Genomic DNA, 23131 nt, shown 5'->3' with positions numbered 1-23131 from the left:
GTGCCTCCCCAGCGCGCAGCCGCTTCTCGCCGCCACAGGCGCCTCTGATTCCCCGGCCGAGATGGCTTAGGGCTGGGGGCTATTCCTCCTCTTGCGCCACCCCGGTTCGGGATTCCAGCTGCCCAGCAGTTATCTATGGAGTGTGTTTCTGTCTCCACGCGCAGCCAAGCGTTCTATACCTCTTCCCCAGAGACAGTTCCGACTCTGTCTCTTCCCTTTGTCTCCCGGGCACCCGGCACTTGTGCCACGTTGGGCTGGGGATCTTCCCTCCCCTGCCCGTCCGGGCTGGCCCATCCTCGGATCTTCCCCGTTCGCCCCCACTCACTCAGGTATCTTTGAGGTTCTATTCCCTCTGGAGTTCGTATTTTCTCCTTCCGCTCTCTCAGTTGAACGTAATATCCTTCTCAGTTCAAAAAACGGTGCGGAGGGTGTTTACAGAGCTCCCTTCCTCTCCGCCATCTTGGCTCCACCTGTTCTGTCTTATTTCTAAGAAGCCTCACTAAAGGTTTGTCAATTCTCTTTATATTTTCAAAAAACCAACTCTTGGTTTCATTGATTTGTTTAACTGTTTTTTTGTTGTTGTTGTTGTTATTCTATATTGTTTTTTTCTGCCCTGGTCTTTATTTCTCTTCTTCTGCTGGGTTTTGGGATACTCTTGCTGCTCCCCATCTAGTATCTTTAGGTGCTATTAGATTTTGAATTTGCCCTTTTTCTAGGTTCTTGAAATAGTCCTGGATTGCAATGTACTTTTCTCTTAGGACTCACTTTGCTGCATCCCAAAGGGTTTGGACTGTCGTGTTTTCATTTTCATTTGCTTCCATGTATTTTTAAATTTCTTCTTTGATTGCCTGGTTGATCCATTTATTCTTTAGTAAGATGGTCTTTAATCTCCAAGTTTTTGGAGGTCTTCCAAACGTTTTCCTATGACTAATTTCAAGTTTCATAGCATTCTGATCTGAAAGTGTGCATGGTATGATCTCAATCTGTTTATATTTATTGAAGGATGCTTTATGACCCAGTGTGTGATCTATCTTGGAGAAAGTCCCATGTGCACTCGAGAAGAAAGTGAATTCCATTACCTCAGGATGTAGAGTTCTAAATACATATGTCAAATCCATCTGGTCCAATGTGTCATTCAGGTCCACTGTTTCTTTAGTGATTTTATGTCTAGTTGCTCTATCCATTGCTCTAAGTGGAGTATTAAAGTTCTCTGCTATTAGTATATTCTTAACAATAAGATTGTTTCTGTGTGTGATTGTCTTATGTAATTGCATTCTCCCAAATTCGATGTGTAGACGTTATAATTGATAGATCTTCTTGATGGAGAGATCCTATAATTATTATGTAATGTCTTTCTTCATCTCTTGGTACTGTCTTTACTTTAACGTCCAGTTTGTCCGATTTCTGTATAGCTACTCTGGCTTTCTTTTGACTTCTAGTCACATGGTAGATATTTCTCCATCCCCTTACTTTCTATCTGAAGGTGTCCTCAGTTCTAAAATGAGTCTCTTGTAGACAGAAAATAGATGGATCCTGTTTTGTTGTCCATTCTGATACCCTGTGTCTTTTGATTGGAGCATTTAGTCCATTTAAGTTCAGTGTTATTGAACTATATGGTTTTAGAGTCATTGTGATCTCTGTAGGATTCATGCTTGTAGATATCTCTGGTACCTTGTGTTCCTTGCAACATTTCTGTCATAGAGTCCTCCTTAGGGTTTCTTGTAGGGCTGGTTTAGTGGTGATGAATTCCTTCAATATTTGTTTATTTGGGAAAACCTTTATCTCTTCTATTCTGAATGACATGCTTGCTGGGTAGAGGGTTCTTGGATGTTTGTCTGTTTATCACATTGAAGATTTCCTGCCATTCCTTTCTGGCCTGCCATATTTCAATAGATAGGTCTAAAACTACTCTGATAGGTCTACCTTTGTATGTTAGGTTCCTTTTATCCCTAGCTGCTTTCAGAATTCTCTGTTTATCCTTATATTTTCCCTGTTTCACTATGATGTGTCATGCAGAAGATAGATTCAAGTTATATCTGAGGGGAGTTCTCTGTGCCTCTTGGATTTCAATGACTGTTTCCTTACCAAGATTGGGGAAGTTCTCACCTATAATTTGTTGAAGTACCCACTGAGCCTCTTTCTCTCTCTTCTTCTTCTGGAATTCCTATGATATGGATATTGTTCCATTTTATTGCATCACTCAGTTCTTGAATTCTCCTTTTGGTGCTCCTGGATCAATTTTCCCTTTTTCTCAGCTTCCTCTTTTTCTATAATTGTGTCTTCCAATTCACCTATTCTCCTCTCTGCCTCTTCAATCTGTGCAATGGCTGTCTCCATATTATTATGCACCTAATTTATAGCCTTTTCAATTCATCATGACTATTTTTAAAGTCTATAGTCTTTGTGGCAATAGCGTCTCTGGTGTTTTCCATGTCTTTTTCAAGTCCATCAATTAATTATATGACTGTTGTTTTAAATTCTAGGTCAGTTATGTTGCTTATATCTGATTTGACCATTCTTTAGCTATCACTTCTTCCTGGGATTTATTTGGAGGACAGTTCTTCCATTTCATCATTTTGGCTAGTTTTCAGTCTCTTGTATGTTTTAGAAGCTTGTTATGTACTCTGCGCCTATGAGCACTTCTATATTAATGGAGGCTCATAGACTGTCCAGAGCCTGTCTGTTCAAGAGGTGTTCTTTTAATGGTTTCCCTTGGTTGTTCTTGTGACTTTAGTTATTTTATTTCCCTACTCTTAGTGATATTTGGGACTCTCCACCATGTGTACTTTGGTTTGTTTCTTGAGGTAGCCCTGGAAAGGAAAACCGGGAGACAAACAGGGAACAAAATACGCAAGTGCACAAACAAATCAAACAAGCAAACCAAAAAATAAAGAAAAGAAAAAACAAAAAAACAAAAGCAAAAAACAACAGAAGACAGAGGACAGTCTAAAAGCATTAAACCAGATATCCCAGCTACAAATAAAGAGCAGGTTGGAGGTAGTGCTGATGGGGGAGCATATACAAAGAGAAAGAGAAAAGAACATTGGGTGAGGAGGAAGAGAAATTGAACATTGACCAGGCAGAGAGTCTAAATGCTTAGAGGGCGAAAAAGAAGAATAAGGTAGGAGGTAGGGAGGAAAAAAACCCCACAAAGATAATGTTACCCAGAGAATCTATGTAGTCTGATTTCATCAGAATGAGAGAATGGAAGGTAATGAAGGAGATGTAGAACATGCATCAAGAGAATGGATTAAATATGCCTGTTCAAGCAAACCTATAATTAGAATACCCAGTACAGAGGAGGGAAGAATTAAGAATGAGATAAGGGAGAGTATATCTGAATAGCAAGAATTGATGTAGAGTTAATCACGGCTATGCATTAATGCTGGTCTTGGGGAAGGGCTTTTTGTTTCTGTATCATCTATCTGTGCTCAGGTTAAAAAACAAAAAAGGCAGCTATTCAGGGCAGATGAGCATGGTTTGTCGTAGGTGGGTCTGGCCTCCACTGTGTGTCCCTTGGGCTGCTCCCTGAGGCCCCATCTTGGTGGTTGTGGGGAGAAAAATGGCGACCCCCGGGAACCCTATTGAACCTGTTGCTAATCACTATTTTGGGTCCAATCTCACTGTGCTGATGGCGCAGCCAAGGTGGGCCATGCTCTATTTCTCACACTCTGCCACGTTTCCAGATCTTACTCCATGTGCATTAATGATACCACCCAAAATGTAATCCTGCAAGCTGGGGCACTTCCTAGCAGGGGATTGAGTAGGGGAGCGGTTCCTCCTGATGCAGACTGTGTCCCGTCCCTTGCGTTCTGTCTATCCCAGAGGGAATTTCTTGGACAAGGGCACCCAGTCCAAAGAATGCTCATCAGTTAGAGGTAGAATTCCTCTCCAAAAGCCCTGCATTAGAGATGGAATGATAGGATCCCTGAGGTTTTTCTCTACTCCACGGACAGTTCTATACTTCCCCAGCCATTCTTTCTCTTCTATTTGTCTCTCCAGAGACTGGGCTCCCTCCCCTCCGTGTCCTGGCCTGTTTTTTATCTTCCCCAGTTCACAATCACACACGTGTGTGGCTGTCTTCTTAGTGGACTGTCTCTTTTCCTCCCAGACTCTTATGGTTTACAGTCTTTTGGCTTCAGCCCTTCTTTGGTTGAGAGATGCAGGTGGGAAGTACAGAATTCCCTATTTCTCCCCCATCTTGCCAAAACCTCCTGAACTTCCAGGAGCTGGAGCAGGAGAGACTGCACCTTCACCTGATCCTCCTCCCACAGCTGGATCCACAGGTTGGTTGGCAGCCAGTGGGCATGATCGTGAGAGATGGATTTGTGGTGAATCCCTGCTGGCCTTCTGGCCACCAGTCTACTTTTTAATTTTCAGAGGACATAGATCTCAGTAGTCTTTTCTATACCCTGTCACTTAATTCTAATAATGAATCCCTCTGTTAACTGTTTCTGGAAATACTGGAGACTCTTGTTGAGGAGCTTTTTTTTTCTTTGCACCTGTGCTGTGTAAAACTCCTATAAAGTAGATTTGACATTTAGCAGTACAATATTTGATACCAGGGTAAGGTATGGATAATCTTGGACCATAAATATCTGTAACCAATAGTCTGAATCTAATTACTTCAGCAATGTTCTTTTGTACTTCACCAGTCTCACATACTAGAATTCCTGCTATGACTATTTTTAAAAAATTTTTTTAACATTCATTTTTGAGAGAGAGAGATAGAGTGCAAGTGGGGGAGGGACAGAGAGAGAGGGAGACACAGAATCCAAAGCAGGCCTCAGGCTCTGAGCTGTCAGCACAGACCCGAAGCAGGGCTCGAACCAATGAGTGGTGAGATCATGACCTGAGCCAAAGTCAGACGCTTAACTGACAGCCACCCAGGTGCCCTTGTGACTATTTCTTAGAGTTATCTTTTTTCCTAATGTCAGGCATAACTATACCTTTTGCAGATATTCAGAAGTTAGTAATAAATAATATGTTAGAGCAAGTGTGAGGTACTGATCTTATGACCATTGGTCATTTTTGGAAAGTTGCTGAATTCCATGATTTTAGCATGTCTCATTTGCAAAAAGGTACTGATGATAATGTACATATTTAACCTCCAACCTCCAACTTTCATGCTAGTTGCTATGGGAATAATGAAATGAATAAAACATAGACCTAGCCTTTGTGTATGTACAGAGTGGTAAACAATGCATACTCTAAAGTCAGTTAGACCTGGATCTCTATCGTGGCTTCCCCCACTTACTAGATGATTGAAATTTAAAAGTTGTTTAACCTGTCTGTGCTCCAGTTTCTGTATAAAGTGGGTCATACAGTAACTACTTTATTGGGCTATTATTATTATTATTATTATTAGATAAAGCAGGTAGAACCATTTGTTATATTCAGTAAGAGCTCACTACATGTTAACTTGTTGCAGTCATTACTGTAATTGGATAATTTGGAATCCCATGGAGGAGATACATTCTGAAGATCCTTTGTGCCCACTCTAAGGAGTTTGGACTATAATTAGTGGGTAAATAACATGTTTAGGTTTGCTACTTTATTAATTCTGGCATTGATATGGAAGAAGCACCTTGATGGTAGAAGATTGTTTCACCTTCTAAATCAGAGATTCTGATTCTTTGTTTTTGTCTCAACAGTGTTCACATGCACAGAATACTTCATTGTTCAGGCGTCCATGGAACAATTATTAGTTGTTTTCTGTGCCCCATGCATAAGGAATATAGCCGAGAATAAGACAATCGTGGTCTTTGTTGTTATGGAGGTTAGAGTCTACTGGGGGACATTAAAGAAAAAATAAATTTATGAGATAATTACACATTGAGATCTCTTTACTCTGCAGATCTAGCTCTGCCCCCCACCCCATGTAAAAAGCTTCAGTAGCTTTATATCACTTCAGAATGAAGTATAAGACCCTTCTACATGACATGTGAGGCTTTGGGATCTGGCCTCTGCCCGCTCATCTCTCTTCCCTCCTTGCTTCCATTTTATTGTCATTTAACACAGTGGTTTAACTATTTGTAGTTCCCTGTACTTTCCTTGCTTGCCTCTGTATCCCTGCAAATGTTGCCCTTCTACTTGAAATGTTCTTATTTGCTTACTTAACTAGTTTTCATCCTTCATTTTTGTTTTAATGGTTTATTTACATCCTTTAAAAGGAGATAATGTTAGGGTGCCTGGGTTGCTCAGTTGGTTAAGTTTCCGACTTTGGCTCAGGCCATGATCTCATGGTTCATGGGTTCAAGCCCTTCATCGGGCTCTATGCTGACAACTCTTAGCCTGGAACCTCCTTTGGATTCTGTGTCTGTCTCTCTGCCTCTCCCCGACTTGTGCTCTGTCTTTCTCTCTCTCTCAAAAAATAAACATTAAAAAATATAAAACATAAATAAATAAAAACAGCTAATGTTACCACTTTCTCTGGAGAGCATTCCTGATACTCCACCCTTTACCCCACCCCCCCTTGCTAAGCTGAGTTAGATATCTTCCCTTAGTACTCTAATGATGTCTTGTCCTCATTTCTTATCCCTGGACTTGGGCATTGTCTTATAATTGCCTTCATTATATTGGGAGCACTTTAAGGATAAGATATTTTTATTCTTATCTCTTAGAACAGTGCTTAAGCCATGCTTGTTATGCCATCATTTATGTCAAACAAATGAACAACTGACTTGATAGTAGTTCTTTATCTTATTAGACTTACAGGAGTCTAAGGCAGTGTAGTAGAGGTGGAGAGAAGTGACTGGTTTCAAAAAATCTTTTTAAATGGGAATCAAAATTAAGTAGCAGATTAGATATGGGAAAAGAATTTCTAAGCTAGGGATGCTAACTTCTATTCGTGCCATTACATGAGATTGGTATTTCAAGGGGGGAAAAAGGTGAGGAGTCATGATGAACTCAGTTTGGGGTGTGGTAGGTTTAAAAAGGGTTTGGACTCTATCCAGAAAGAAAGAGATATTAGACAATTAAAAATATGGATACAAGCTTGGGATTGGTTAGAGCAAAGAGCCATAGATTTTGGACTTACCTGTTAATGATGTTTGAAACGATTGGAGTGGATTTTTACCTCAGAAGGATGAAAGATAAGCATTTTGGAATGGTTTCCTTGAAGAGGTAACATTTGAACTGATGTGCTTTATTTTTTAAATTTACTTAAAAATTTTTTTTTAATATTTAATTTTGAGAGAAAGACAGGCAGAGCATGATCATGGGGGGGGGGGTTGGCAGAGAGAGGGAGACCTGAAGCAGGCTCCAGGCTCTGAGCTGTCAGAGCCTGACGCAGGGCTCGAACTCACAAACCGTGAAATCATGACCTGAGCTGAAGTCAGAAGCTTAACTGACTGAGCCACCCAGGCACCCCAGAACTAATGTGTTTTAGAAAGCATTGAAGGGCATAGTGAGTAGAGAGAATTATTTTATTTTCTTCAATGATTGGGACCTTCTGATCTCCTTAATTAATATATTTTTCTTTTTATTATTTCACGTAATTTCTGCATTTTATCCTATAATTAGTTGGGATATTAATTCTGAAGATCATAGAGACCAGATACCTGTTATGTTATATTTCTCTTGTGGGCCAAATTCTAAATAAAGAATTTTTATCTTGCTGAGCATTTTTCCTTACCATTTTGCTGTATATGTCCTCATGTCATTGAACAAAAAAATTGAATAACTGTTGTGATTTGTTGATTTAGAAAACTCAGCTCTAGAAATGTTCTCTCTGGCTTCAGTGATTCTTATGGTGATCATTCTTATGATGATTCTTATGACATGCTTAGTCCTGGTTTTTATGTAATTGAGCACTCCTATCTCAGTTTACTATTTATGAGGCTCAGCAAGACCCTCAAGTAAATCCAGAATGCTATATATCTTTTTTCAGGTTTATGTGGGAGGATGTTTTAATGTCTCTGGCAGTACTGTTTCATTTTGTTTTCCATTACTTAAGTGTCCTCTAATTTTTTATATTCATCTTTATAATATAAAGTCTAAGTCTAAGATGCCAAATCAATATTTCTTTCTTCATTGTTCCCCTAATTAGGCCTAGTATCTTACAATAAGTCAAGTATCTGAGGGGAAACCAAATTTTATTCGTTACTTAAACATACTTTGGTTTGAACAGCCTTGCTCAGGCTTTAGTACTTAATAGTGAGACTGTCAGTGTGAGTTGTGTTACCATCATCTGCCAGACTGGGCATATATTACCATCAATCAGTTTCTGCAGAAATCACTTATTATTACTATTATTATTATTATTTTAAATGTTTAGTTTTGAGAAAGAGAGCTCACAAGCCAGGGAGGGACAGAGATAGAGTCAGGAACAGGGGATCCGAAGCAGGCTCTGTGCTGACAGCAGTGAGCCCGATGTGGGGCTCAGACTGTGAACTGACATCATGACCTGAGGTAAAGTTAGACTCTCAACTGACTGAGCCACTCAGGCATATCTATTATTATTTTTATTGTAGCAGTAGCTCTTGACTTTTCTCCACCTAGCGCTGCCTAAAACTACAACAGTAGCAGTATCATGCTTGATAGTGATTCTTCCTTGGGATTTGGGAGTTTATCAGAATCTCCAGGGGTACTTATAATTTGAAAAAGTCCCCCAGGTGTGATTCTGATTTGCTCCCTCTTCCTCCTCCTTCTCCTCCTCTGAGAATCACTGTTTCATCTAGAAACTTCAGCATAAATAGGCACATTTATTGGTATATTCTCCTTGAATAGTTGAACTCCCTAATCCCCCACACCTCCCCTTTGAGCGGTCCCAGTTGTTCTTTCTAATATCATAACTTCTAAAACTAGTGTCTGCCTGTCACCAAAGGTGTGGCTACTCCCAAAGCAACCCTGTTAGTGTTTGGAAGCCTACAAAACTAGCTTCAAGGCCAGGTTTCATTGTGTGGTTTATTTAAATGTGAGCCTTTGTAAAGACTTAGACTAGAGTCCAGTATTTATAGTAATACCATTCTTCCACCCCCACCAATTTCATTCTAGTATTTAATGTTGAAAATTTTCAAATCTACACCAACATTGAAAGAATTTCAGGGTGAATTCTTGCATATCTACAATCTAGATTGTTAATCTAGGCATAACATGATTAAGCAAGTAAATTAAAATATTAATTATACCCAAATATGCATCCTCCATCCAACTGTTCACCTTTTTTAGCATTTCATGGTAAATCACAGGTATCAGCACAATTTCCCCTAAATACCATAAATTTATTTATAGCTTTTTCTTTCTGATGTAAAATTTACATACAGTGAAGTGTCCAAATCTTAAGTGCTCATTAGCTGAGTTTTGATAAGTGATAAATCTGAGTAACCCAAAGCCATATCAAGTTATAGAAGATTATAATACCCTCTTTTTTCCGGCCCATATTATTCTCTCTTGACTTCTATAGTTTCTGACTTAAAGATAAGAAAAAGGCTTGTCAGGGCTTATAGGACAAATAGGGATCAGTGTTCAATGATAGATCAGTAGATTTCTCTTCTCCATTGCCTAAAGTACTTTGTGTTTTTTTTAATAGTTTATTGTCAAATTGGTTTCCATATAACACCCAGTGCTCTTCCTCACAAGTGCCCTCCTCCATTGTTTTAAATTGTATATGCATGTTTTAAAATAGCATACTGAGTAAATAACTTATCTTTTCAGTTTTTAAATAATTATTTTGGGAAATAATGTATCTAAGTATAAATACCTTTTATCTATTTAGTTATGTATTTTATAAGTCAAAGGCTCTATGTTAATGAAATGTGAAAAAATATGCATAGAAGCATAAGTGAGGAAGAGAAAGGAATTTGAGGTGAGATAGGGGAAAAATTACATAAATAATAATGTAATGTAATTTACAGTATGTACTAATGTGTGGCTAATTGATTATATATTATGTATATCTAATATCATGAGATACCATAGTCTATCCTGAAAACAGTGGCATACCATTTATTCAAGAATATCAACACATGATAATCTGCCTTTAGGAAATACACATTAAATTCCTCTCACTGTTGGTTTTGGGTGCTTTTCATTTTATTTTTAATGCCTTTATGTCTGGCAAATATCTCTTATTTGGCCTATTTTTAGAGTAATGTAACGTATTTTAATGTATATCAATATATTTAAAATATGGTATGTTTGAAATTACTTGCTTGCATTTTATGAGGAGTAACCTATAAATGTATTTCAAATAATTCTGGTTCCAAAAGGAGAAGCTGTGACAAAAGTAAATTGTGATATTTTCATAATAAAAAGATACAGCAAACATGCAGGCATTTGTATATATTTCCTGAAATATTGCATACTGGCTTTGTCAGTGCTGGTAACTCCATTTAAAGGATGTTTCCCTTAGTCCATTAGTTTGGATAATGAGCCCTATAAAGTACATTTATAACTTGTGGCACTGCAAGGAGATGGATTCTAATTTTTATCCTTTTCTCTAGACACATTGAAAGAAGGTCAATAGAGGGTTCTATATGATTCATTGTCCCAACACATATCAGATGACAGAGACCTGATGATGTCCATGTGTAAATGTTTTTTCCTTATTTAGAAATAGCACTCAAAAGAAATCTTTCTCTGATCATCCTTTGAAGTAAGGTTGGAACATATTAAGAGAAGTGTTATCCCTCTTTTTTTGTTTGTTTAAAACGTTATCATATGTGTGACCAGATAACTATTCTTGAACAAAAGATAAAGCAACACTTAACAGAAAAATAAAAAGGCTTTAGTGGCCTTTACAGATTGAATGGTATAAGATATTTAATCAACTTTTTTTTCTTCCTTTTCTTAGATCCATTAAGGAAAAAATAAGTCTGTTTTCTAAACAAAGAAAAAGCTTCTATGTTTCTAAACACTAGAAAACTTACACTGTAATACTTATACTAACATTATTCTTATTAATAGCATTCAAAATAAATATTTAAATTCTATTCCATGGGGTTGAGTAGCTCAGTTGGTTAAGTGTCTGACTTCAGCTCAGGTCATGATCTCACAGTTAGTGGGGTTCGAGCCCTGCTGTCGGGCTCTGTGCTGAATGCTTGCTCAGAGCCTGGAGCCTGTCTTCAGATTCTGTGTCTCCTTCTCTCTCTGACCTTCCCTGCTCATGCTCTGTATCACACTATCTCTCAAAAAATAAATAAATGTAAAAAAAAATAAGTTCTATTCCATGCTTTTAGTTTAAAGACTTCAAAATAGCAATAAGAATATATGTATTCTATAATTTAGTGTCAATTTTATGTCAAAATGTGAACTTGCATACTGTTTTAAAAGGCTTATTGGATTCAGAATTATAGCTGATTATTTTTCAATTTGTGTAATCATTAATGAGAATTTTTTTGCTTTGTAGATGTAAAGCAATCATAGATCAGTTTGGTCAGAGAATAATTTCTAAGCATTTCCTTGTGGAGGACAGTTACTTTTCTGAGAACATATGCTCACATGTACAATACCGGTAAGGCACCCCTCCATCCTCTGTCCAAGGGAAGGTTGACACTTCTATATGACTGTGTCCTTCAAGTTAGATACAAATGTATACCAAACCAATAATACATCCAATATATCCAACTCTTGTCTTATAGAGTCTAGTTATAGGGGAGTCAAGTCTAATTTTGACTACTTTGCATCAGCTGGGGTTTGCCTACAGCTCCTTTCATGAGTCAAGGAAAGATTAAAGCAGAGCTTGACTTGGTTTGGGGAGGTGACACTTTTATCATGACTTAAATCTTTAAAACATGCCATTTGGTAGTTATGTAACTATAAATGAAACTTATCTGTGGAAACTGAATAACTGATTAACTGTTTTGTGCATTACAGGCAGATCTCCAGGTCAGTCCTGATTACAGATAGATCTGTATTAAAAGCAGATTCAGATCAACAGGTAATTTTAGTGCTGTACTTGTTAATAAATATTGCTAAATTAATCTATGCAGTAATATGTATAAATTAATATTGGTGAAATAAAATGTATTAAGCCCTTAACTAACATATTTAATGCATTTTTGAAGTACCTAATGGCATTCTATAATAATCTTGGTTTCTTAAAGATTTCCTTCCAGTAGAACAAATAATTACATCTTATGTAACAGATTTATTCTATGCAAATTGTACTAAATCCTAATTTCAACAGCTATTCTATGAAATTGAAAATATATAGTTAGGGGAAGAAAAAGATAATCCCCAGACAATACATTTAAAACTCTTGGAGGAAAAGGCTTTTGGTAATCAACCCTAGAGCAGTGGTTGCAAGCTCCCCATTAGGCCTGGTGTAAATGAGTACCAGCACACATTTCTGGTTCTGATACTTCCTCATCACCATTATTCCTTTCAGTACCTTCTTCCTTCTCCTCACTGCCAGTTCTCTAGGAATGTCTTTATGCCTATGACTTTTCCTCAGTCTGTGCTCTTAAATTCCAGAAGTAAGCCCCCTTCTTCTGATCATATCATGCAGTGACTGATCAAACCAACTTACTTATTAGGTCAGTGTGACTCTCAAGACCTTTTCTACATGCTACTGCTAAACATAGTTTCCAAACATTCCTTAATTTAGAAGTTTTCTAATATAAACAATGAGTGTCTTTTACATGGCATCCAGTGTGCTGAAATCCCAAGAGATAATGCTATGATAGCATTTCTGTCCTCATGGGATGCAGTCTAGAAGATATAAATATAGGCAGATAAATAACAGCTATAGTTCAACATGACAAGTGTGAACAAAGAATGTACAACAGCTATTGGTGTGCTTATCACACTGTTCTGTAATTGCCCATTGACTTTTGTGTATCTTCCAGTAAACTATAAGCTTTGTGAATGTGTTGAAGAGTGACAAAGAGGCAGAAAAGTGAAAAGAGAAAATAAAGACAATTCTGTGAACGCTAAACTGGGAAGAGTAGGAAAGAGGAAGTGATTCCTAAAGAGAGATGTGGAAGTCAAGAGGGCTTTTGTTTTCTTTAAAAGATTTGTTTTTGGGGCGCCTGGGTGGTTCAGTCAGTTAAGCGGCCGACTTTGGCTCAGGTCATGATTTCATGGTTCTTGAATTTGAGCCCTGCATCGGGCGGTATGCTGACAGCTCACAGCCTGGAGCCTGCTTCAGATTCTGTGTCTCCCTGTCTCTCTGCCCCTCCCCTGCTCATACTTTGTCTCTCAAAAATAAATAAACATTGAAAAAAATAAAAAATAAGTTAAAGATTTGTTGTTTTTTTTTTTTTTCAACTGATACAGTGGAGCTAGTAGAGAGGAAGGAAGAGGTTGCAGATACCCAGGAGAAAAGGAAGAATACTGATTCAGCAATGTCCAGGTAAAGGCTAAGATCAGGTAAAAGAGTTCCCCTTAGAAGGGATGTGAGACGCCTTGAAATAAGAAGGTGAATGCAGGACCATTTGTAGGTCTGGGAATTCTCATCTGATGGGATCCATTTACTCTTTAAATTACATAGTGAGGTCATCCCCTGAGAATGGGGATGTAAGAGTGGGGAACTGATCAAAGCTCAAGGAATAATAGGTAATAACTGTGGGGAGTTGGAGAGTGACCTATCTCATTGTCAGTTGGCTGCACAGTGTGGATGGCTCAGTTGTGTCTGGAGGTTATGAGTGTACAGTGGCATTAATCTGCCCCTATCCTTTCAGCTCTTCCATTCTCTTACCCTCACCCAGTCTTCTCAGTGACCTGTTAAGAGACCTGTAATTCCTTGTCCCCTCTTTTTCCTCCTAGTTTACCATTCTGCCCTCTTCATTTTCTATGTCCTGGACCTCGTGGTGGATTTTTCTGAACTGCCCTTCTCCCAGCACCTTCAATTCCTATGTAGCCATGTTCTGCCACTGTGCCCACAGAGGAAAATCTTGTCTCTGGATGAGGCTCTAATCTACATTTGGGTCACAGAGGGATATTTGAGAAAACCACACAACCACAGAGAGTGGCACTGCCACAGAGTTAGGGTTGCCAACCTCATTCAACTGCACCCTCACTACCTACCACCAGTTAGTTTATCCACTGGCCTCAGATAGCTCCCTCTTCCTTTCCTCTCAATGCCTGGTCCAAATATTTACTATTTTACCTACTTTCTCTCTCTTAGCTCTTTTACTTCACTGAGAAAAGGCCACCTACTAAGCATAATGGCCCTTGACCTCCTGCCCCACCACCCACAACTAATATACAAATACAGACTAATGAGAGGTTTCCTCTCCTTGTCCAAGGCCAACCCCATTCATAAGTGTTCTTGATATACACACATACACACACACACACACACACACACCCCACACCCTGCATCTCTCTCACAACTTCAACCTTTCCCTGCTACTGGTACCTTCTCTTCAACCTATATACATGTACTATTTTTTGTTCCAAAAATTAAAATTAAAAAAAAATAAAGCTCCTTTTGCCTCAGTCTCTAATTGTATCCCATCTCCTCCCTGTTCTCATCAACATTTTCAAGACAGTCTCTTTACTTGCGGCCTCCTACTCCTTACCTCTCATCCATTTCTAGATAAGCCTGGCTTTTGCCTCCACATTTCTACCATATTTTTTCTTGCTAAGTTTACTAATAACTTTATAATGGTTAGGAGCACAGGACATTTTTTGGTTTTTTTCTACTAGGTCTTTTGTATACATTTGACAATGTTGATTAATCCCCTTTTCTTGAAACTCTATACTCCTTTGGCTTCCATGACACTGTGCTCTCCTGGTTCTCATAACTCTCTGAATAGTCCATCTCTGCTTCTTCTGTGGGCTCTATCCTCCTCTTTAATATTGGGGTTCCCCCAGGTTCTCACTTCAACCCACATTCCCTTTTGCTCTATGCATACTTGGCTGCTGGACTCTATGTACTTTCATGGTTCCAGCTCTTCATAAATGTTGGTGACAGCCACTTCTGTATCTCTTAGGAATGTTGGCCAAACTTCTTGCTGGAAGTCTAACCCAAAGTCTCCTCAAACTGAACATACTCAGAACTTAACTCACCATCTTTGCTCTCAAAACCGGTCGTCCAATGCTCCCTGCCTTCATGAGAAGCACTGACATCCTTCCAACTAACAACTTCTTCCTCCTCTCTCTGGTATCTCCTAAGACTCCAGGTCCTCTCATTGTACTTCCTTGAATTGGCTCCAAGTGTACTTTTGATAGCAATTTACCCACAGTAGAAGTTCTTTGAAAATTGGAGTCAATCCTATCAAAATTTGTTGCTGCTTTATCAGCTATGTTTATGTAATATCTAAATCCTTTTTGTCAGTTCAACAGTTTTCACAGCATCTTCCTCAGCAGTAGATTCCATCTCAAAAACTACTCACTTTCTTTGCTCATCCATAAGAAGCAACTCCTGTTTTTAAAGTTTTATCATGAGACTTCAGCCATATATCACTTCTTCAGAGTCCACCTCTAAATCTAAGTCTCTTGCTTTTCCATTACATCTGCAGTTACCTCCTCCACTGAAATCTTCAATCTTTGAAATTCATTCATAAGGGTCAGAATCAACTTCCTCCAAACTCCTGTTCATGTTGATATTTTGAACTCTTCCTATGAATCATGAATGTTCTCAATGGCATCTTGAATGGTGAACCCTTTCTTAAAAGTTTTCAAATTACTCTGCCCACATCCGTCAAGGGAATCACTGTCTGTGACAGGTATAGTTTGACAAAATGCATTTCCTACATAGTAGGACTTGAAAGTCAAAATTCCTTGTAGATCCATGAACTGCAGAAAAGATACTTAATTGGTAAAGATAGGATTCAGTATGTAGAAAGAGAGAGGCTAGGAGTAAAGCTACATATTTTAAAACAGTGCTGGAAACATCTGACCATGAGAAAAACTCCCTTAGGCATAAAGTTTTTCTTAAGAATGTAACAGATACCACCTACTCCCCCTTCATGTTCCCCTCAGGAATAAACAGCTTAGCACCTACAGGTATCTGACCAATTAAAAAACCAAAAAAGACCCTAAAAAGAAGAGGAGGAACAGATCAAAACCCTTTATAAATAAAGTTCCTTGCTCATAGTTAGGGGTATTCACTTTCAGATGCCCCCTGTCTGTAAAGAGAGCTTTCATACTATTCTTACTTCCTGATCTTATACTCTGCTAAACTTTTGCCTGTTGCTCATTTCATTCTGTGTCCACCTCTTCATTCTTTGAATCAGCTAAACAAGGAGCCCTGGGCATTGAAGTATTTATTCTGCAACAATGTTGTGTTAGCAAGCATTAAAACAATATTAATCTTATTGTACATCGTCATCAGAGCTCTTGGGTAACCAGGTTCTTTGTTAATGAGCAGTCATATTTTGAAAGGAATCTTTTTTCTGAGTGGTAGGTCTCAGCAGTGGGCTTAAAATACTCAGTAAACTGTGTTGTATCATCCAGGTTTTGTTGTTCCATTTACAGAGCAGAGGGAGAATAGAATTATCATAATCCTTTTTTTTTAAATTTTTAACATTTATTTATTTTTGAGAGACATAGCATGAGCAGGAGAGGAGCAGAGAAAGATGGAGACACAGAATCTGAAGCAGGCTCCAGGCTCTGAGCTGTCAGCACAGAGCCCAACCCAGGGATTGAACACACGAATTGTGAGATCATGACCTGAAGCTGAAGTCAGTCACTTAACCGACTGAGCCACCCAGACGCCCCAGATTTGTCATAAGTCTTAAAGGCTTTAGGATTACCAGAATGATAAATGAGCATTGGCTTCAACTTAAAGTCATCAGCTACATTAGCCTTTAACAAGAGAGTCTGCATGTCCTTTGAAGCTTTGAAACCAATGTTGACTTATCTTCTGTAGCTATGAAAGTCCTAGATGACATCTTCTTCCAATAGAAGGCTGATTGATCTCTGGAAAATTGGTACTGTAATGTAGTCACCTTCATGAATTCTCTCAGTTACATCTGGATAACTTGCTGCAGCTTCTTTATCAGTACATATTGTTTCACCTTGCACTTTCTAAAAAAATTTTAAGTTCAAGTTAGTTAAAACACAGTGTACCTTTGGCTTCAGGAGCAGAACCCAGAGATTCATCTCTTACATAGGACATCTAGTACTCATCCCAACAAGTGCCCTCCTTAATGCCCATCACCCATTTAATCCATCTCCACATCCACCTCCCCTACAGCAACTCTCAGTTTGTTCTCTGTTTAGGAGTCTCTTATGCAAGAGTTTCCCTTTCTCCATATCCTTGCCAACATCTGTTATTCTCTGTGTTATTAGTTTTAGCCATTCTGACAGGTGTGAGGTGGTATCTCATTGTGGGTTTGATTTGTATTTCCATGATGATGAGTGATTTCAGCATCTTTTAATGTGCTTGTTGGCCATCTGGATGTCTTCTTTGAAAAAGTGTCTATTCATGTCTTTTGCTCATTTCTTCACTGAATTGTTTGTTTCATGGGTGTTGAGTTTGAAAAGTTCTTTATAGATTTTCTATACTTAACCTTTATCCTTTATGTCATTTTCAAATACCTTCTTCCATTCCATCAGATGCCTTGTAGTTTTGTTGTTTCCTTAGCTGCACAGAAGATTTTTATATTGATGAAGTCCCAATAGATCCTTTTTTGCTTTTATTTCACTTGCTTTCAGAGACGTGACCTGAGGCCAAGGTCAAAGAGGTTGCTGCCTGTTTTCTCCTGTAGGTTTTTGTTGGTTTTCTATCTCACATTTGGGTCTTTCATCTATTTTGACTTTATTATTTGTATGGTGTAGGAAAGTGGTCCAGTTTCATTCTTCTGCATGTTGTTGTCCAGTTCTCCCAGCACCATTTGCTGAAGAGACTGTCTTTTTTCCATTGGATACTCTTTCCTGCTTTGTCAAAGATCACTTGCCATATATTTATGGATCCATTTTTTAGGTTCTCTATTCTATTTCATTGGTCTAGGTGTCTATTTTTGTGCCAATACCATACTGTCTTGATGATTACAGCTTCATAATACATCTTATTTTTTAAATAGTTTATTTTCAAATTGGATTCCATATAGCACCCAGTGCTTCTCCCCACAAGTGCCCCCCACCATGACCATCACCTCCTTCTCTCCCTCTCCCTCCTTCTTCAGTCCATGGTTCATTTTCAGTATTCAGTAGTCTCTCATGATTTGTGTCTCTCACTCTCACCCGCTCTCTTTCTCCCTTCCTCTGCCCATGGTCCTCTGTTAGGTTTCTCCTGCTAGACCTATGAGTGCTAACATATGGTATCTGTCCTTCTCTGCCTGACTTATTTCACTTAGCATGACACCCTCGAGGTCCATCCACTTTGCTACAAATGGCCATATTTCATTCTTCCTCATTGCCATATAGTTCTCCATTGTATATATATACCACATCTTCTTGATTTATTCATCAGTTTATGGACATTTAGGCTCTTTCCATGATGTGGCTATTGTTGAAAGTGTCACTATGAACATTGGGGTACATGTGCTCCTATGCCTCAGCACTTCTGTATCCTGTGGGTAAATCCCTAGCAGTGCTATTGCTGGGTCATAAGGGAGTTCTAGCGACAGTTTTTTGGGGAGTCTCCACTCTGTTTTCCAGAGCGGCTGCACCAGTTTACATTCCCACCAACAGTGTAGGAGGGTGCCTGTTTCTGCACACCCTCACCAGCATCTATTTTCTCTTAAAGTCCAGAGTTCTGATACCTCCAGCTGTGGTTTTCTTTTTCAACTTTACTTTGGCTTTTCCGGGTCTTTTGTGCTTCTGTGCAAATTTTAGGATTATTTGTTCTAGCTCTGTGAAAATGCTGGTGTTATTTTGATAGGGATTGTATTGAATGTGTATAGATTGCTTTGGGTAATATCTGTTTAACAATATTTGTTCTTCCAATCCATGAGCATGGAATATTTTTCCTTTTTTGTGTGTGTCTTCTTCAATAACTTTCAAAACCTTTCTATACTTTTCAGTATATTGATCTTTTACTTCTTTGGTTAGATTCTAGGTATCTTATGATTTTTGGTGCAATTGTAAATGTGATTGAGTCCATGATATCTCTTTATTCGTGTATAGAAATGCAACTGATTTATGTACATTGATATTATATCCTGTGACTTTGATGAATTCATGCATCAACTCTAGCAGTTTTTTGGTGGATTCTCTCAGGTTTTCCATGTAGAATATCATGCATATCCAGTGAATGAAATTTTCACTTCTTCTATGCCAATTTGGATGCCTTTTATTTATTTGTTTTTGTCTGATTGCTGAGGCTAGGCCTTTCCAGTACACTGTTGAGCAAGAGTGGACATCCTTGTTATGTTCCTCATCCTAGGGGGAAATCTCTCAGCTTTTCCCCAGTTTGGATGATATCAGCTAGGAGCCTTTCATATATGGCTTTTATGATGCTAACATATATTCCTTCTATTCCCACTTTTTAGAGGGATTCTATCAACAAAGAATGCTGTATTTTGCCAAATGCCTTTTCTGCTTCTATGGAAAGGATCTTATTGTTCATATCCTTTCTTTAATTAATGTGGTGTATCACGTTAATTGATTTGCTAACATTATTCCAGCCCTTTAGCCCAGGAATGAATCCCATTTGATCATATGAATAATTCTCTTAACGTAATGTTGAATTCAATTTGCTAATACCTTGTTGAAAATTTTTGCATCTAGGTTATTCAGGGATATTGGCCTGTAAGTCTCCTTTTCAGTGGGGTCTTTATCTGTTTTTGTAATCAAGGTAATACTGGCTTCATAGAATGAGTTTGGAAACTTTCCTTCCATTTATTTTATTTTATTTGTCTTTTTGAAACAGTTGGAGGTAAATAGGTATTAAATATTCTTTAAATGTCTGGTAGAAGCCCCCTGGCCCAGAACTCTTATTTCTTCACTTTTGATAACTGATTCAATTTCTTTGCCGGTTATTGGCCTGTTCAGATTTCCTTTTTCTCTCTGTTTGTTTTGGGAGTGTGAGAATGTCTAGGAATTTATCCATTTCTTCCAGATGGTCCAATTTGTTGGCATATAATTTTTCATAGTATTCTCTTATAATTGTATTTCCTTGGTGTTGTTTATGTTCTCTTTCATTTGTGATTTTATCTATTTGGGACATCTCTCTTTTCTTTTTGAGAACTCTGTCAAAGGGCTTATTAATTTATACTTTAAAAAAGCCAGTTCTTGGTTTCATTGATTTGTTTTTGGTTTTTGTTTTGGTTGTTTTTTTCCCTATATCATTTATTTCTGTTGTAGTCTTTATTATTTTCTTCTGCTAGCTTTGGGATTTATTTTCTGTTCCTTTTCTAGCTACTTTAGGTATAGACTTAGGTTGTATATTTGGACCGTTCTTGGTTCTTAAGGTAGGTGTGAATTGCAATGTATTTTCCTCTTAGAAAGGCATTTGCTGCATCCCAAAGGGTTTGGGCTGTCATATTTTCATTTTTCATTTGCTTCCATATATTTTTATTTTTTTTAATTATTTTTAATTTTTAATGTTTATTTTATTTTTTGAGAGACAGTGTGAGTGGGGGAGGGGCTGAGAGCAAAAGAGACAAAGAATCTGGAGCAGGCTCCAGGCTTTGAGCTGTCAGCACAGAGCCCGGTGCAGGGCTCGAACCCACAAACCTTGAGATCATGACCTGAGTTGAAGTCAGACGTTTAACTAACTGAGCCGCCCAGGCACCCCAATTCCATATATTTTTAAATTTCTTCTTTAATTTCCTGGTTAACACATTCATTCTTTAGTAGGGTGTTCTTTAACCTCCATGGATTTGAGGACTTTTCCAATTTTTTTCCTTTGGTTGATTTCAAGTTTTATAGTGTTATGATCTGAAAATATACATGGTATTATCTCAGTCTTTTTATATCTGTTGAGAGCTGATTTGTGACCCAATATGTGATCTACTCTGGAGAATGTTCCTCGTGTAGTCAAGAAGAAAGCGTATTCTGCTGCTTTAGGATGAAATGTTCTGAATAAATCTGTTAAGTCCATCTAGTCCAATATGTTATTCAGAGCCACTGTTTCCTAGTTGATTCTCTGCTTAGATGATCTGTCTCCTACATATATGGCATTATTATCAATAAGTTTCCTTACGTTTGTGATTAATTGATTTCTGTGTTTTTGTGCTTTCAAGTTGGGGGGCATAAATATTTAAAATTGTTAGCTCTTTTTGATAGACCCATTAATTATGATATACTGTCCTTCTTCATGTCTTGTTACAGTCTTTGTTTTAATATCTAGTTTTTCTGACATTAAGTGGGTGTTCTGGCTTTCTTTTGACATCCAGTAGTATGATAGATGGCTCTCCATCCTTTCACTTTCAATCTGTAGGTGTTCTCAGGTCTAAAATGAGTCTGTTGTAGGCAGCATATAGATATTCATTCTGATACCCTCTATCTTTTAATTGAGGCATTTAGTTCACTTACATTCGGACTAATTATTGAAAGATATGGACTTAGTGCCATTGTGTTATATGTAGATTTTATGTTTGTGATAATGTTCTCTGGTCCTTTGTACTCTTTGTTGCTTTTCACTCAGAGTCCCCCTTAGGATCTCCTGCAGGGCTGGTTTAGGGGTCATTATCTCTCCTATTCTGAATAACAGGCTTACTGGATGAAGGATTCTTCGCTACATAATTTACCTATTCAGCACTTTGTATATTACCTGCAGCTGAGCTCTAGCCTGCCAGGTTTCAGTGAAAAGGTCTCCTACTAACCTTGTATCTACTTTTGTAGGTTAAGGACCTTTTGTCCCTAAGTGCTTTTAGCATTCTCTCTTTATCTTCATGTATAGATAGATAGATATAACAAACAGAAACAAACCATAAACTATAAGCCTGATTTGAAGAGGAAAAAAAAAAAAACAGAGGGAGGAAAGCAAGAAAGAAAAAAGAAAAAAAAATTGTCTGTTGGTGCCTGAGGCTGGTGGCTGTGTTAGTCTGGAAGAGAGGCTTGCTGCATTGGGTCAGTTAGTCCTACTCTAGTAAATAAACAGGTGCTAGGCACAAAGGGGTGGGGTTTGTTCTAAGCGTGTCCTGCCTCCGGTGTTGACCGCTGTGCTGCTCTTTTTTTTTTTTTTAAATGCTTATTTATTTTTGAGACAGAGAGAGACAGAATGCGAACAAGGGAGGAGCAGAGAGAGAGGGAGAGTGCTGCTCTCTTAAACCCCACTGTGTTGGTGTTGGGAAAACTGGCCTCCAGTCTCTCCTGCGCAGATTTGGTTCTCATTCCCTGCTCTTCAGGCATCCCTCACACAATAGCGAGGGCAGGCAGCTTGCCCTGCACCACTGTTCTCCTGTGGCTTCTGCTTGGCACTCTGGTGGGATTCAAATCCTGAAGTCTTAACGGACCCCAAATGGCGCAGATGTGGATCCACTCCACTCCTCCTGCTGCTGAAAGGCCTTTGGCTGGCACCTGCAGAGTATTTTGTCTTCGGGGAGGCAATAAACCCTCTTTCCAAGTACTCTGGGAAGGGGACTGTTCTTTCCCAATGCGCCCTGGAGATCGCTACACAACGCTATGCACTCCAGGACCAGCTCCCCACTCCCCAGGAGCATGTACCACAGCTCTGCTCCTAAGAAAGTCATGCATTTCCAAAATCTCTGGGTTTCAGCTCCTCAGGTTGTGTACAAAAAAAGAACTGCCACTCTCCATACTTCTCATTCCCCACTCTGTGGTCCATAGAGGTTTTTCTCTTGTGCTAACTCGATGCTACACTTTCACAACCCCTCTTTCTTTCTCTCCCTTTTGTCTTCCTACAGACAGCGTTCCCTCCCCTCCATGGCTGTGCTATTTTATTTCCCTCATTTCACATCCATGCACCTCCATCTGCTAAGCTGCACCCTCTCCAGCTGTGGAGATCCTTCTGCTGCTCCACAGATCAATTTCCTGGGTGCTCCAAGTGGTCTGACCTAAATACAACTCTGTTTAAGGGACAAGAGAAATTCTGGTCCCCCTGCTTCTCCATCATCTTCACCTTGCACTTTTATGTTATGGAGATGGCTTTCTTCCTTAAACCTTCTGAATCAACCTTGGTTGGCTTCAAACTTTTCTGTAACTTCCTCACCTCTCTCAGCCTTCATAGAATTAAAGAGAGTAAGGGCCTTGCTCTGAATTAACTTTGACTTGAGGGAATGTTGTAGTCATTTTGATACAGACCACTGAAATTTTCTCCATATCAACATACATCTCTACCTTTCTTATCATTCTTATGTTGAGTAGCACTTTTTACTTTCTTCAAGAA

The 23131-nt window shown here is 38.6% G+C and overlaps 1 protein-coding gene across 4 annotated transcripts in view; it reads left to right on the top strand.

Annotated features, from left to right (window-relative positions):
• Positions 1–23131, top strand: part of CHM (CHM Rab escort protein) — a 236416-nt gene that overhangs the window by 152535 nt on the left and 60750 nt on the right. For 3 of the 4 annotated variants that reach the window (XM_029930786.1, XM_029930789.1, XM_029930788.1), the window contains exons 10-11: positions 11351–11455; positions 11818–11881. In XM_029930786.1, the coding sequence (XP_029786646.1) occupies positions 11351–11455; positions 11818–11881 (169 nt within the window). The remainder of the gene's footprint in view (positions 1–11350; positions 11456–11817; positions 11882–23131) is intronic. The other variant, XM_029930787.1, reaches the window with a different exon arrangement.

Source organism: Suricata suricatta, chromosome X (assembly GCF_006229205.1).
Source record: "Suricata suricatta isolate VVHF042 chromosome X, meerkat_22Aug2017_6uvM2_HiC, whole genome shotgun sequence".
In the NCBI taxonomy this organism is placed as follows: Eukaryota; Metazoa; Chordata; class Mammalia; order Carnivora; family Herpestidae; genus Suricata; species Suricata suricatta.
This window is presented reverse-complemented; position numbering and strand designations above follow the sequence as displayed.